This window comes from Schistocerca piceifrons, chromosome 1 (genome assembly GCF_021461385.2).
Source record: "Schistocerca piceifrons isolate TAMUIC-IGC-003096 chromosome 1, iqSchPice1.1, whole genome shotgun sequence".
Taxonomy (NCBI): Eukaryota; Metazoa; Arthropoda; class Insecta; order Orthoptera; family Acrididae; genus Schistocerca; species Schistocerca piceifrons.
The window spans coordinates 761,761,413-761,776,590 of NC_060138.1; the positions used below are offsets into that span (position 1 = coordinate 761,761,413).

Here is a 15,178-nt window from a genome sequence, read left to right on the forward strand (position 1 = left end):
ATTAAATGTATCAGAACTATTAAATTATTAATACCACTTTCATCATCTAATTACAGGGAGCACATCTATCATTCAGAAATGTTCCAATGTCTTTAATTAGAACATTTTCCATGATGTTAGGGGAAATTGATTTTCTTGGAACATATGTTCGACCATACTATCTCAATGAGGAAACTTTCTTGCCATATCCACTTCCAACATTTATCATCTTGGGGCTGTTTATGGTACTGATGCCAATTCTGCTGATGAACTTACTCATTGGTTTGGCTGTTGGTGACATTGAATCTGTTAGAAGAAATGCACAGCTGAAGAGACTTGCAATGCAGGTGTGTTAATCTACAGTGCCAAAATGTTTTACTCTTAGTTACCACAAATGTTGTACACACAACTGTACATGGATCTGTCCAGATGTGTATTATAAGAACTCCAATGGCTCTGCCAAAAAAACAGTTTCAGCTAATTCTGATTACCCTCTCCTTTGAATTTAAAGAATCGTAATGTCTTGCATGATAGTTGGTTAATTTATGATATCATGATATATGAGAAAGCATAATGTTTCAGAAGCTAACTGGAACAAATAGAAACCCAGTTACATATTACAATTAGTGCAGATAATCATTGTGGTAGTAAGGGTTCTAGTGATTTAAGGAACAAAATTGTAAGACACAATATCATAAAATAAACAACGCAGTTATGTGTTATTATAATTGAAGTTAAAGACCAGAAGAACTTCTGATCCTACACATTCTCCACTGAGGATACCTAGTTTAGTTCCCTGACTCTTGCATATTTTGTGCTATTTATTCAACTGTGAGATTGTATTTGGTCAGCAAGTGTTCTATTACATGAAAATGGCATGATAGATATTAAAATCGAATATATTTTTACGCACAATGCAGCTTTTCAATATACAGTTGAACTATTGGTGGTTACACTGCCTCCGGCCGTGGTTGACACGATTATATTTTTAGTACTGATGGTATGGAGGAGGTCATTCTGTTTGAGATATCTCATTATATTTCAGCTCAGAATATGTTTTGACTGGTTTAGTTTTTAATTAATTAATTAATTTATTATTTATTTGTCCCGTATATCAAATCAGTACAATGGCTCGTACAACTGATATGGGATAAGTCAATACAAATATACAGTTTACCGGAGTCTAAAACAGTAAACAAGGACGCAGAAGAATGATTATTTTACATTACCTACAAATTATGTTACTTAAAATTACAGCTTTACAGAGAATTGTTACATGATGTGACAAAATTGACTTAATAACATTCAGCTTTGATACATTATATTGTACCAAGACACTTTTGATTCCAAATATTCCTGGATGGTATAAAAGCAGTCTTTTATTAAAAGAGGTTTCACCGTCTGTTTGAATTTGTTTATTTCTTGGATTTCTTGTATAAAAGTTGGAAGATGGTTATATAATTTTATTCCCATGCAATTAACACCATCACTGTACAGTTTTGTTGAGTGGGGAAGTATTCTTAGAGAGGTTTTTGTTCTTGTGTCATAATCGTGGTAATCCATATTTTTGCTAATTTTGTTGATACTTTTTTTGATAAAGAATAATAATTCTAGTATGTATTGGCATGGGAGGGGCAAAATGTTTAGTTTCTTAAATAATGGTTTACAAGTGTCTCTTTGTTTTTTGAACATAATTGTTCTGACTATCTTCTTTTGCAGTTTGAATATCTTAATTGATTCAGAATTTTGGCCCCAGAAGATGATTCCATAGTTAAGTACAGAGTGAAAGAGTGCATGGTACATTGTGGTTAGGGTACTTGTGTTAGTGACGTTCCTTATTGATCTAATCATGAAGCATACTTTACTAAGTTTTGTGCTGCTAACGTCAATGTGCCTTTTCCATGTGAGTGTATCAGTAATAGTGACCCCCAAAAATTTTATTTCATTTTCAAGTTTAACGTTATTTTTTTCCAGTGATATAGTTGGTAGTAATGGATTTCTGTTTTGGGCAGTGAGGAAGGTTATTCCAATTGTCTTTTTTGCATTAAGAAGCAGCCTGTTACTTCGAAGCCATCGACTTATTTGATCTGTGGTCCTATCTATATTAGATTGGAGAATTTGTTCGGGTGCAGATATGAGTACAGAGGTGTCATCAGCAAACAAAAGGGTTTTTGTGTCTGGTAGGCTGTGAGGAAGGTCATTTATGTAAAGTAAGAACAGCAAGGGGCCCAGGATGGAGCCTTGGGGAATGCCTTGCTTTATGGTATGTATGGAGGAATGTACAGTGCTAGCTGTACCTGAGAGCTTAGTTTCATTTAATCTGACATACTGCTGTCGATCTTCCAGATAGCTTTTAAACCAGTCATAGGCATTTCCTCTTATTCCATAGGAATTCATCTTTTGCAAAAGTATACTATGATTAACCATGTCGAAGGCTGTAGCTTTCTTACTTTGGAAGCCGAACTGAGCAGGTGACAGGATATTTTCTTTGTCTAGAAAGGACATGATTCTGGTGGCCATTATATATTCAAATACTTTACTAAAAGTTGAAAGCAGTGCAATGGGTCGATAATTACTGGGATCCTCTTTGCTTCCTTTTTTGTGGACAGGTATAATTTTTGCAATTTTGAGCATACCAGGAAATGCACCATTCAGGAATGAGAAGTTTATTATGTGGGCTAGGGGTTTACTGATAAAGTTCTTGCAAATATGAAGGAGGAAGCGTGGAATTTGATCTTGTCCAGAAGATGATTTTTTTTTAAATTTTCCTATGAAGTGTCTTTTCTATTTCAGTTTCAGATGTAGGCCTTAAAAATAGAGTCTCAGAGCATAAGTTTGGTTCTAGTTGTAAGGGACAGCTATTTTTAAGATGGTTAGCCAGGTTTTCTACTGTTTCTGTAAATAGTTATTGAATTCCTCTGCTGTTTCTTTCCCACTGGAGACTAATTTTCCATTTATTTTTAAGGTGATATCACTTTGTAGTTGTTTTCCTCTATTAGTATTCATATTAATAAGTTGCCACATGCTTTTGCTCTTATTTTATGACAATTTGAGGGAGTTATCATTGTGTAGCTTTTTGGCTGCATTTACTACGTTCCTTAATATCTTTTTATATAGAGTAAAGTATGATTTAAATGCTTCACTACTGCCTAGTTTGGATTTGCTAATGTAAAAAAGTTCTCTTTTTCTTTGTGATGATCTAATGATTCCTGGGGTGATCCAGCTGGAGAGTTTTCTATCTTTGTTGATACATTTTGTTTATAAGGGAAAGTGGCAATTAAAATAATAACAGAAAATATCCAAGAATGCTTCATATTTGCTGTCTACTGTTTGAGCCTCATATACATTTTGCCAGTTTTCATTTTGTATATCAAAGAGGAAAGTATGCATGTGGGTTTTATTGAAGTTTCTCCTCTGTACTGTGATTTTATTGTGTTCGTGACTGTTATTTTGCAACCAGACCTGCATAATTAATGCATTGTGGTCTGAAAATCCTAGTTTGACGGAGGATACAGTACAATTTATATTGCTTGCTACTTAATCCAGACAAGTGGTACTGTGATTTGTTATCCTGGTTGGAGCTTAGATGGCTAGAGTTTTCTGAGAGAAAATCTATATTATAGTCACCAAATATTAGAACACTATATGATTTTCTTTTACTTAGGGTTTCTATTACTGGTGCTAGATTTTTGTAGAAAGTCCCTATGTTACCAAAGGGTGACCTGTAAAGTGCTATTATATAAACATTTAGATCTGCAAGCTCTGCACCTGACAGTTCTATATCTTTTTCAATACTATACAAATTGCAAATATCAAGAGGTGTAGCAGTAATGTTGTCTTTTACAAATATGCAACTACCTCCACCTTTGTAAGATGTTCTTGAGAAGTGACCTACGAGTTTAAAATTCGGTATCACAACACTTTTTATTTCAAAAGATCTCATGAAATGTTCATTAATACATAATATCTGTGTATATGACAGTTCACTTGCACTTGATATCAAAATTTCTAATTCATTAAGATTGGTTTTGAGCCCTTGTACATTATGGATGTATACTTTTAGATCAAGAATTTTTTGTTTAATTTTTTTATACATTGGAGAGGAGGTTCAGACTTTACCTTATTTACTACAATTTGCTGATGGAGTCCTTTGCAAGTTTTATGATGTATCGGGATGTATTCTTTTAGATCAAGAATTTTTTGTTTAATTTTTTTATACATTGGTGAGGAGGTTCAGACTTTACCTTATTTACTACAATTTGCTGATGGAGTCCTTTGCAAGTTTTATGGTGTATCTTTAACTTGTTTGATGATGCTATCTTTAACTTGTTTGGTGATGCTAAGTTATTTCTTTTCTCAGAGGGGGGTAGAAAAAATCCTCCTTCTTGGATATATTCCACCTTGATCTTAAATTAACGCTATACAAAGACTGTTCTCTTAAGTGGAACGAGTTGAAGAATACAATATTACATGGAGAGAAAGAGAAGAAAATTGACAATATTACAAGCAATATACATACAAAGTATATGACATTACTCTAAAGGTTTCAAGAAAAAACAACAATATATGTAGAAAGTATACAATGCTATATATTACAGTAGCACTCCGTTCTACTTATGTTTCATAGACATTTCCTGCTGAAGGAAGGGAAACCTGTTGAAATACTTAAAAAATGACAATCTTGCACCCTCCCAAGAGAGATATATTAAGTAACATGTCAGAATCCTTTAAAAAAAAAAAAAAAAAAGTCATAGTACAAGCCAGACAAATGGCAAATGACAACAATGTTGCAGCATCCTCAAACAAAGACAAGGCAGTGTGGAATATCATAATAAATTAAACAAATCAACTGCCCTGTGAATGTGAAAATACAACACTGACCCACAACTATTCCAATTTACTAATCCACAAGAACTTGTAAATACTTTCAACAATTACCATGGCAGTACTGTAAAGCTACTACTACAAAGTAGGGAAAGGCCCACATCTACATACAGTAGATAAAACAAAATACAAAAATCTTCTGTAGACTCCATATTCTTCTGGGAAACTACTTTTGACAAAATTATATTAAGCACAAGGAGCCTTAGAAACAAATTATCATCTGGAATCAATGACATTCCAGGTTTCACCTTAAAGAATTGCATCAATAAAATAACTGTCCCCTCACTAATGTGTACAACACATCCCTGATGACAGGTACATTTCCTGACTGTATGAAAGTAGCAAAAGTTATTCCAGTCTTTAATAAAGGTGAGAAAAATAATGTGGAAAACTCCAAACCTATATCCTTGTCACATGTGTTTGCTAAGCTTCTGGAGAGACTATTCTATCAAAGATTAATAAACTTTCTAGAAAAGAACCCTCTCAGAAACTCAGTGTGGTTTCAGGAAAAATAAATCCACAACAGGTATATGCTCTATGTTGTTGTGCTCTTCAGTCCAGAGTCTGGTTTGATGCAGCTCTCCATGCTACTCTATCCTGTGCAAGCTTCTTCATCTCCCAGTACCTGCTACAACCTACATCCTTCTCAATGTGTTTAGTGTATTCATCTCTTGGTCTTCCTCTACGATTTCTAGCCTTCATGCTGCCCTCCAATACTAAATTGGTGACCCCTTGATGTCTCAGAATATGCCCTACCAACCGATCCCTTCTTCTAGTCGAGTTGTGCCACAAATTTCTCTTCTCTCCAATTCTATTCAATACCTCCTCATTAGTTATGTGATCTACCCATCTAATCTTCAGCATTATTCTGTAACACCACATTTCAAAAGCCTCTATTCTCTTCTTGTATAAACTATTTATCATCCATGTTTCACTTCCATACATGGCTACACTCCATACAAATACTTTCAGAAACAACTTCCTGACACTTAAATTTATATTCAATGTTAACAAATTTCTCTTCTTCAGAAACGCTTTCCTTTCCATTGCCAGTCTACATTTTATGTTCTCTCTACTTCGACCATCATCGGTTATTTTGCTCCCCAAATAGCAAAACTCATTTACTACTTTAAGCGTCTCATTTCCTAAACTAATTCTGGCAGCATCACCAGATTTAATTCAACTACATTCCAATATCCTCGTTTTGCTTTTGTTGATGTTCATCTTATATCTTCCTTTCAAGACACTGTCCATTCCATTCAACTGCTCTTCCAGGTCCTTTGCAGTCTCTCACAGAATTACAATATCATCAGCAAATCTCAAAGTTTTTATTTCTTCTCCATGGAGTTTAATTCCTACTGCGAATTTTTCTTTTGTTTCCTTTACCGCTTGCTCAATATACAGATTGAATAACATCAAGGATAGGCTACAACCCTGTCTCACTCCCTTCCCAACCACTGCTTCCCTTTCATGCCCCTTGACTCATCTAACTGCCATCTGGTTTCTGTACAAATTTAAATAGCCTTTCGCTCCCTTTATTTTACCCCTGCCACCTTCAGAATTTGAAAGAGAGTATTCCAATCAACATTGTCAAAAGCTTTCTCTAAGTCTACAAATGCTAGAAACGTAGGTTTGCCTTTCCTTAGTCTATTTTCTAAGATAAATCGTAGGGTCAGTATTGCCTCACATGTTCCAGCATTTCTATGGAATCCAAACTGATCTTCCCTAAGGTCAGCTTCTACCAGTTTTTCCATTCATCTGTAAAGAATTCGTGTTAGTATTTTGCAGTCGTGGCTTATTAAACTGATAATTCGGTAATTTTCACATTTGTCAACACCTGCTTTTTTTGGGATTGGAATTATCATATTCTTTTTGAAGTCTGAGGGTATTTTGCCTGTCTCATACATATTGCTCACTAGATAGTGGAGTTTTGTTAGGTCTGGCTCTCCCAAGGCTGTCAGTAGCTCTAATTGAATGTTGTCTACTCATGGGGCCTTGTTTCGACTTAGATCTTTCATTGCTCTGTCAAACTCTTCACGCAGTATCATATCTATTATTTCATCTTCATCTACATTCTGTTCCATTTCTATAATATTGTTCTCAAGAACATTGCCCTTGTATAGACCCTTTATATACTCCTTCCACCTTTCTGCTTTCCCTTATTTGCTTAGAACTGGGTTTCCATCTGAGCTCTTGATATTCATGCAAGTGGTTCTCTTTTCTCCAAAGGTCTCTTTAATTCCTGTAGGCAGTATCTATCTTAACCCTAGTGATATGCATCTCTACATCCTTTTATTTGTCCTAGTCATCCCTGCTTAGCCATTTTGCACTTCCTGTCGATCTCATTTTTGAGACGTTTGTATTCCTTTTTGACTGCTTCATTTACTGCATTTTTATATTTTCTCCTTTCATCAATTAAATTCAATATCTCTTCTGTTACCCAAGGATTTCTACTAGCCCTTGTCTTTTTACCTACTTGATCCTCTGCTACCTTCACTATTTCATCTCTCAAAGCTACTCATTCTTCTTCTACTGTATTTCTTTCCTCATTCTTGTCAATCGTTCCCTAATGCTCTCCTTGAGGCTCTCTACAACCTCTGGTTCTTTAAGTTTATCTAGGTCCCATCTTCTCAAATTCCCACCTTTTTGCAGTTTCTTCACTTTTAATCTACAGTTCATAACCAATAGACTGTGGTCAGAGTCCACATCTGCCCCTGGAAATGTCTTACAATTTAATACCTTGTTCCTGAATCTCTGTTACCATTATATAATCTATCTGAGACCTTCCAGTATCTCCAGGCTTCTTCCATGCATACAATTTTTTTTAATGATTCTTGAACCGAGTGTTAGCTATGATTAAGTTATGCTCTGTGCAAAATTCTACCCGGTGGCTTCCTCTTTCATTCCTTACTCCCATTCCATATTCACCTACTACGTTTCCTTCTCTTCCTTTTCCTACTATTGAGTTCCAGTAACCCATGACTATTAAATTTTTGTCTCCCTTCACTATCCGAATAGTTTCTTTTATTTCATCGCACTTTTCATCAATCTCTTCATCATCTGTGGAGCTAGTTGGCATATAAACTTGTACTACTGTGGTAGGCAAGGGCTTCGTATCTATCTTGGCTACAATAATGCATTCACTATGCTGTTTGTAGTAGCTTACCTGCATTCCTATTTTCCTATTCATTATTAAACCTACTCCTGCATTATCCCTATTTGATTTTGTATTTATAACCCTGTATTCACCTAACCAAAAGTCTTGTTCCTCCTGCCACCGAACTTCACTAATTCCCACACTATCTAACTTTGACCTATCCATTTCCCTTTTCAAATTTTCTAACCTACCTGCCCGATTAAGGGATCTGACATTCCATGCTCCGATCTGTAGAACGCCAGTTTTCTTTCTCCTGATAACAATGTCCTCCTGAGTAGTCCCCGCCTGGAAGTCCGAATGGGGGACTATTTTACCTCTGGAATATTTTACCAAGAGGACACCATCATCATTTAACCATATAGTAAAGCTGCATGCCCTTGGGAAAAATTACGGCTGTAGTTTCCCCTTGCTTTCAGCCGTTCGCAGTACCAACACAGCAAGGCCGTTTTGGGTAGTGTTACAAGGCCAGCTCAGTCAATCATCTAGACTATTGCCCCTGCAACTACTGAAAAGGCTGCTGCCCCTCTTCAGGAACCACATGTCTGTCTTGCATATGCTCTATATAAAAAGCAAAAAGCAATTGGGATCTTCCTAGATTTTTCAAAGGCATTTGACATCATAGACCTCAATATTCTACTTGACAAACTGCATTCATGTGGCATCAGAGGCATCCCTCTGAACTGGTTCAGAGCATAGATCTCAAACAGGAAACAAATAGTAGCAGTAACACACAGTGGTCATGGACATATTGTAACTTATTACTCTGACACAAGCTGTGCCCCAAGGTTCAATACTTGGACCAACTCTCTTCCTTCTTTACATTAATGACTTACTACATAACATCAGTGGCACTACCAGTACACTCTTTGCAGATGACATCAGTATTCTCCTTACCAGTAGAAATGACCATGAGCTGCATGAGGTCATAACTGAAAGTGCAGATGAACTGGGTCATTGGTTTGACAGAAGTAATCTGATAGTTAATACAAAGAAAACCATCTCCCTAAACTTCCATCTGAGAACCACAAAATTTATTCCTGATGGAACTACATTGCTCTGTATTATTCCACACATCAGAAACAAGATTTTTAGGCCTGTAGGTCCAGGACAACCTGAAGTGGGACACACACATCAGCAAAATGAATCGTAAGGTGAATCAAGTGTGCTATGCCTTACGTATTCTCACAAATTGCAAAAGCGCAGAGACTGTCTGCACATCTTAAAATGTGCAGTTTCATAGTGTACTGCTGTATGGTATCACTTCTGGGGAGACTCCACACATAACAAAGACATTCTCCCCACCCATTAAAGCCAACTGGCAGCTGCAGACCTCTCTTCCAAAGTGCACTCATTCTTCCTCTTGGTAGTCTCTACCTATTTGAAACATGTAAGTTTGTTAAAAGTAATATCACTAAATTCAACAAAAATGTGAATGTCCGTGATCATAGTACAAGACAAAAAATTAAACTCTGTGTTCAAAATATTCATATCTCCACCTTCAAAACTCACCATTTAACCAAGGAATCCAACTACACAACAGTCTGCCACCAGAAATAAGGGACAGAAAGTCTCTGCCTTTGTTCAATAAAGCACAGAAAACCTTCCTGCTTGATCATTGCTTTTACACAGTGGCTGAATTTTTGGCCCACGTGTGTGAAGAGAAATGTGAAGTTAATTGCTGGAATGAACTTCGTACAAGAAGTACACATTACCGTAAAATAAATGTAAAATAGCTTTGTGTTTATACGAACTAAAATAAGCAGATTGTGTTCTCTACTTTAATTATGCCAACTAGGCATGCGTTTTGTGGTTATGAGAGAGATAAATGGAAGTAAAATAATTAATAACTATGTAAAATCATTCTTGTACATTTCTATCACATCACCTCATGTCATCAAACCATCATATCATACTACAAATTGTCCAATATCAGTTGTATGTTTGTGCATCGCCATGTGCATGTCTTGTGCAAAAATGATTCAAAGGACAAATAAATAAATAAATAAAAAGTAAAATTTACTGTGTTGAACTGACTATTTATAGTGATTCAATAATTAAATAAGAGCAGATAAATATTACTTATCTCGCTAAGTCAGTCTCAGTGTCTGGATTGACATCTTTGTTCCAGTATAAACCTTTAGAATATTTGGTTCAGTGTTTCCCATATAACAAGCAGCTGGAATATTATGTTACATTTAAACACAGTCTTCATATATTGCCATGTTCTAAACACACTTTTTACAACAGCACTTCTTAAAATTACAGTGAGCAACATTCATGTGCTAGACAAAGAACATAGTCGATCAGAGAGTAACATGCCAAATTCAGTAGTTGCTAAACCCATGGCATGCTTCGTGACCCAGCTTTAATTACCTTTTAGAACAAGATGCTGTGTAAGTTGGTATTAACAGATCTATGTAAATTGAAATTGTTTTTCAATACTGTTTTCTTGAAACAATTATCTATATGAAGATTTAATACACCTAATATTTACTAACAAAGATTGCAAATCCTGACAATATGAAAAATTGAAAAATAGTAGCATCCTGTAATTTTATATGATCAATTTAATTACCAGTATTAAAATTAGAGAAATTATAAATGAAGACAGAAATTTTGTTTATGTAAAAAACTCAAGCATAATAATATTGTCTTGACTGTAAATTAATTTTTAGATCATGTAAGTTGACATTTGTGGTTACTAATTTTCATGGTTCAAGATCATTATTACAAAATGGATCCACATGAATAATAAAAAATATATTGTCATGAAAACAGTCTTTTAAAATCAGATATGTTCAAAAATGTCTTCAGGTGTGGAATATAATATTTAAGTATGAAAATTAAACCAGGTGTGGCCAAAATTTATAAGGAATCAAACATTTCAGTTGATGCATGAAAGTTCCAAGGAGGCAAGATTCATTACAGCATACACTATTACAGTATCATTTATGATGTGATAGAACTTTTATGTAACTTATAGCTCTAGAAACTCAAGTAAATTAGTTTCAGTGTGGTTTATGAGAAACTGTTTCAGTTTCCCCTTGAATATATGGGGATTGTCAATTCATTGGAAACTTATCATAAATTGTTATTCCAGATTGGATAACTCCTTTTTGTGCTATATTTGAGAGTTATTGGGTCTTTGTGAAGGCTTTGCTTCTGCCTTGTATCATGACTGTGCATGTACCAGTTAGTTTGGAAAAGATTTTTTGTTATTTATTACAAGTATCATCAATGAGTAGATATACTAGATATACTGACTTGTGGGTGTCAGTGTCCCAAGGGTCTTTAATAAGTGTGTACAGGATCTCCACTGAAGTTTAGCCTCACAGCTCATTTCTGTAGTTTAAAATCTGATTTCCACATTACCCCAGAATATTATACCACATGAGATTAGAGGGTGGAAATATGTGAAATATGACAATATTATTATTTCCTTGTGAACATATGGTGAAACTGAGCTTAGCCTCTTGAGCAGGTGATCAGTATGTTCACTCCATCTTAATTTATTCCTATGCCTAGAAATCTTGTATGTGAAGTTTCAATTATTTTCTAACCATTGATATCTATTTCAGAAGCTTGTAGCTTGTTATTTTCTGTCTGAAAGTGCATTAGATCTGTTTTTGAAAGGTTTAATGATATACTACTTGCTGTAAATCATTTCATACTTGCTGTATTATTGTTTCAGCTGTAATCTACATTGAGGATTTCATGCCTTTGATCAAGAAACTAGTAACATCAGCAAATGTTACTATATTTGCCTTGTTATTTACTGATGCTGGTAGGTTATTAATGTTCACTAGAGGATCAGTGGTCCATGGGCTCAGCCTTGGGGAGCACCATACTTAATGGTTCCCTAAGATTCTAGAAAACATCGGATACCAGTGATATTGGAAGTTTGTTTTGTGAATCATCTGCCCTACTCTTTATGTACATGGAAGAGACCCATGCTTTCTTTCAATGATTGGGCATAGTTTTTTGTCAAGGTATTCATGTAGAACCTTATAGGGATTGCACTGAGGCTGAAGATTTGTGAAATGTTGGTGCTTTTAGCTGTTTCTTATATATACGGACACTAAGATCTATAGCACTCATCTTTACGGGCCTTATGCATGGATGTTTGTTTTGTGAAGGCAAATATGAAAGCGGAGTTTCTCTTTTTACTTTGTTATCCTCATTTTCAGTTCCTGTGTCATCAATAAGTGTTTGAACACAAATGTTGGTAGTAGTGGTAGCTTTAACATATGAACAGATTATTTTTACATGTTCTGAGGGATCTGTTGATAATATTCTGCTGTGGTAGTTATTGAAGGCCTCATGTATTGCTCTTTTGACAGCCAAATACTTATCTTTGAGTGTGTATATACCTGTACTTCTATGCTTCGTTTTACATGTAATGTTCAGTGGTCACTGTTTCTTTATAACTTAATGTACAGAGACAGTATACCGTGGATGGTCCCTCGCATCACACACTGGTCTACTGGATACATATTAGTCTAGTGTTTGGTCAACTATTCTTGTAAACTTCAGTCACAGTTCCTGTAGTAACCAAGTAATACACAAAAAAACCAATCCAAGTCACACAAATGTGGCTTTATTCACAACCTCTAAATATTAAGCCTCTTTGAACTCCACAAGATGCAGAACACTAATGTGCACAACACAAACTAGAAATATAAGGGATTCAGTCAATGCTGCTCCATGCATTTACAGCCTTGTGTGGAGACGGTGCTGTGTGTGCAGCAGAGACAGTGCCATTGTATATACTTCCTACTGGTGGCCAGCCCACGCTGATAGAGTTGGCTAGTAATTTGAATGCAAACACACGATGACTCACACTCAGCACACTCACAGCACACCTCTCCCTCATACAAAGTTGGTGCTCTGTCAATGGGGGAGACACCGGTGGTCCAACAAGAGACACATCCATCAAATCCAGAGTGGCGGCAGCCCGTGCCAATGGAGAAGGCGAGATGAAGTGTGAGGTGGGCACTGGAGCGTAGGGTCAAAACGAGAAGGGGGCTGCTCCACTGCAGTGAAGATGGGCTTTAGGCAGAGGGCAGTGGGGCTGGCAGTGGCAACGGGGGCCACACTTGCACACCAGTTGCTTTCAGCTGCAAAGGCGCTACAACTGATCAAGATGGAGAGCTACCAGCTTATTAGCAATATTTATGTCACAAAAAAGGCGTCTCTGGTGCCAGACATCAGTGACCAGTATCCACTGGACCAGTGACCAAACCCTCGCCCTCACACCAGTGATTCCGGTGCGGAGTGGCCAGATAAACCCAACAGTGGTAGGTGTGGCACAGGCTGCAGGAAGTGGAGGATTGTGTGTGGCTGCCAGCTGTGATGTAACTCACCTGGACATTGCTGCCCCATATGTCTGAAGCAATAGGTGATGAGAAAATGGAGAAGGGCATCATCCGGTGAGAATCCACAACAGACTTTTTCATTTGTGACTTGAATGTATGAACCAGTCATTCCACTTAACTATGTGATTGAGGATGGAATGGTATAACATGAGAGTGCCAGGATGAGAGCAAAAAATTGAAAGGTGTGAGAAACAAACTGGAGCCCATTATTGGAAAATAAGGTATAAGGCAACCTCCCAGTAGAAAAAAACCCTCTAAAGCTTATGAATTGTGACCTGAGCCAATTGATGCACACAGGAGAATGTAAGGAAACCAAGAAAATGCATCCACAGCCAAGAGCTGGAAGGAATGCAAAAAGGGACTCGCATAGCCTACATGAATAAATTCCCATGGCAGGTGTGGAGTGGACCAGGGCAACAGAGATGCCCCAGTAGCTCCCTGTTGTCAGTACACTGCTCACAAGCTGTGATAAAATGGACAATTTTTTTTCACAAATCCCTGGCCAAAAACATGGCTCCTAGTTAACAGTTCAATGCTTGAAACACACCCAATGGCCTTGGTGGAGAAGGCATAGAATCTCATCCCATAACTAATGCAACAGGAATGACTACTCTGGTAGAGAGATCTTCCATGGACACCAGCAAAACAATGTCAAAAACAGAGAGGTGATACCATAAGAAAAAATAATTGCACAGGGTGGTCTGAAGCCTGACCTGATGGTTTATCTGTCAAGCCCTGTTGAAGAAACCGAACCACCTGACGGAGAGCCAGGTCGGTGGCAGCAACAGCTGCTATGCACGAGCTCATTATTGGGAAATCCTTGACCAAGCCCTGCATTTCAGTATCAAGATAGAAGCAAAACAATTCCTCACAATCAAAGCTGCGGTCAGGACCCACAGGAAGGTGGGACACGGTATCCGCATTGGCATGTTTAGACACAGCTCAGAAATGGATCTCATAGCTGTAGCAAGACAAGAACAGTGCCCAGCATAGTAGCCAGTGTGCTGTCTTGTCAGACAAGGAAGTGTGATGGTTAAACAAGGAAACCAAGGATTTATGGTCGGTAATAAGATGAGACTTGGAGGGGGGGGGGGGGGGAGGGGGGAAAGGGATGTTGAGAGCATAGACTATAGAAAGAACCTCTTTTTCCACATCCTTCCACCACCACCACCACCACCACAACCACCTACTCCATTCCAGTGAGAAGCATCAGCTATGCCATCAAAAGCAGGGCTACCTGTGAAACCAGTCATGTGATCTACAAAATGAGTTGCAACCACTGTGCTGCATTTTACATGTGCAAGAAAACCAACATGGTGTCTGTCCATGCGAGTGGCCACCAACAAACTGTAGCCAAGAAACAACTAGACCGCCCCCCCTTGTTGCTGAGCACACCACACACCATTACTTTCTTCATTTCGACTGCTTTGCAGACTGTGCCATTTGGATCCTTCCCACCAACACCAGCTTTTCTGGATTGCGCAGGTGGGAACTCTCCCTGCAATATATCCTATGTTCCCGTAACCCTCCTGGTCTCAACCTTCATTTGTCATACCATATTGCAGTGCCTGTGTTAGTCTGATGACAAGGCACCGCAGCGACCACAGCTGTTACGAAACACATCAGACGTATGGTTGACGACATTTGGAAGTTTGGGTCTGGTCGTGAGTCATGCACAGAAAGCCAAATGGAAAGGCGACCGCTTGTGATAAGCGGGAATTCTGGGTTCATGTCCCGGTCTGGCACAAATTTTCATTGTCCCTGTTGTCATTCCATATTATAG

At 37.4% G+C, this 15,178-nt stretch overlaps 1 protein-coding gene across 1 annotated transcript in view; it reads left to right on the forward strand.

The window, feature by feature from the left end:
* LOC124774919 (transient receptor potential cation channel subfamily A member 1) overlaps positions 1-15,178 on the forward strand; it is a 208,005-nt gene that overhangs the window by 156,046 nt on the left and 36,781 nt on the right. Inside the window, exon 18 of the mRNA XM_047249599.1 lies at positions 57-326. Within this exon, the coding sequence (XP_047105555.1) occupies positions 57-326 (270 nt within the window). The remainder of the gene's footprint in view (positions 1-56; positions 327-15,178) is intronic.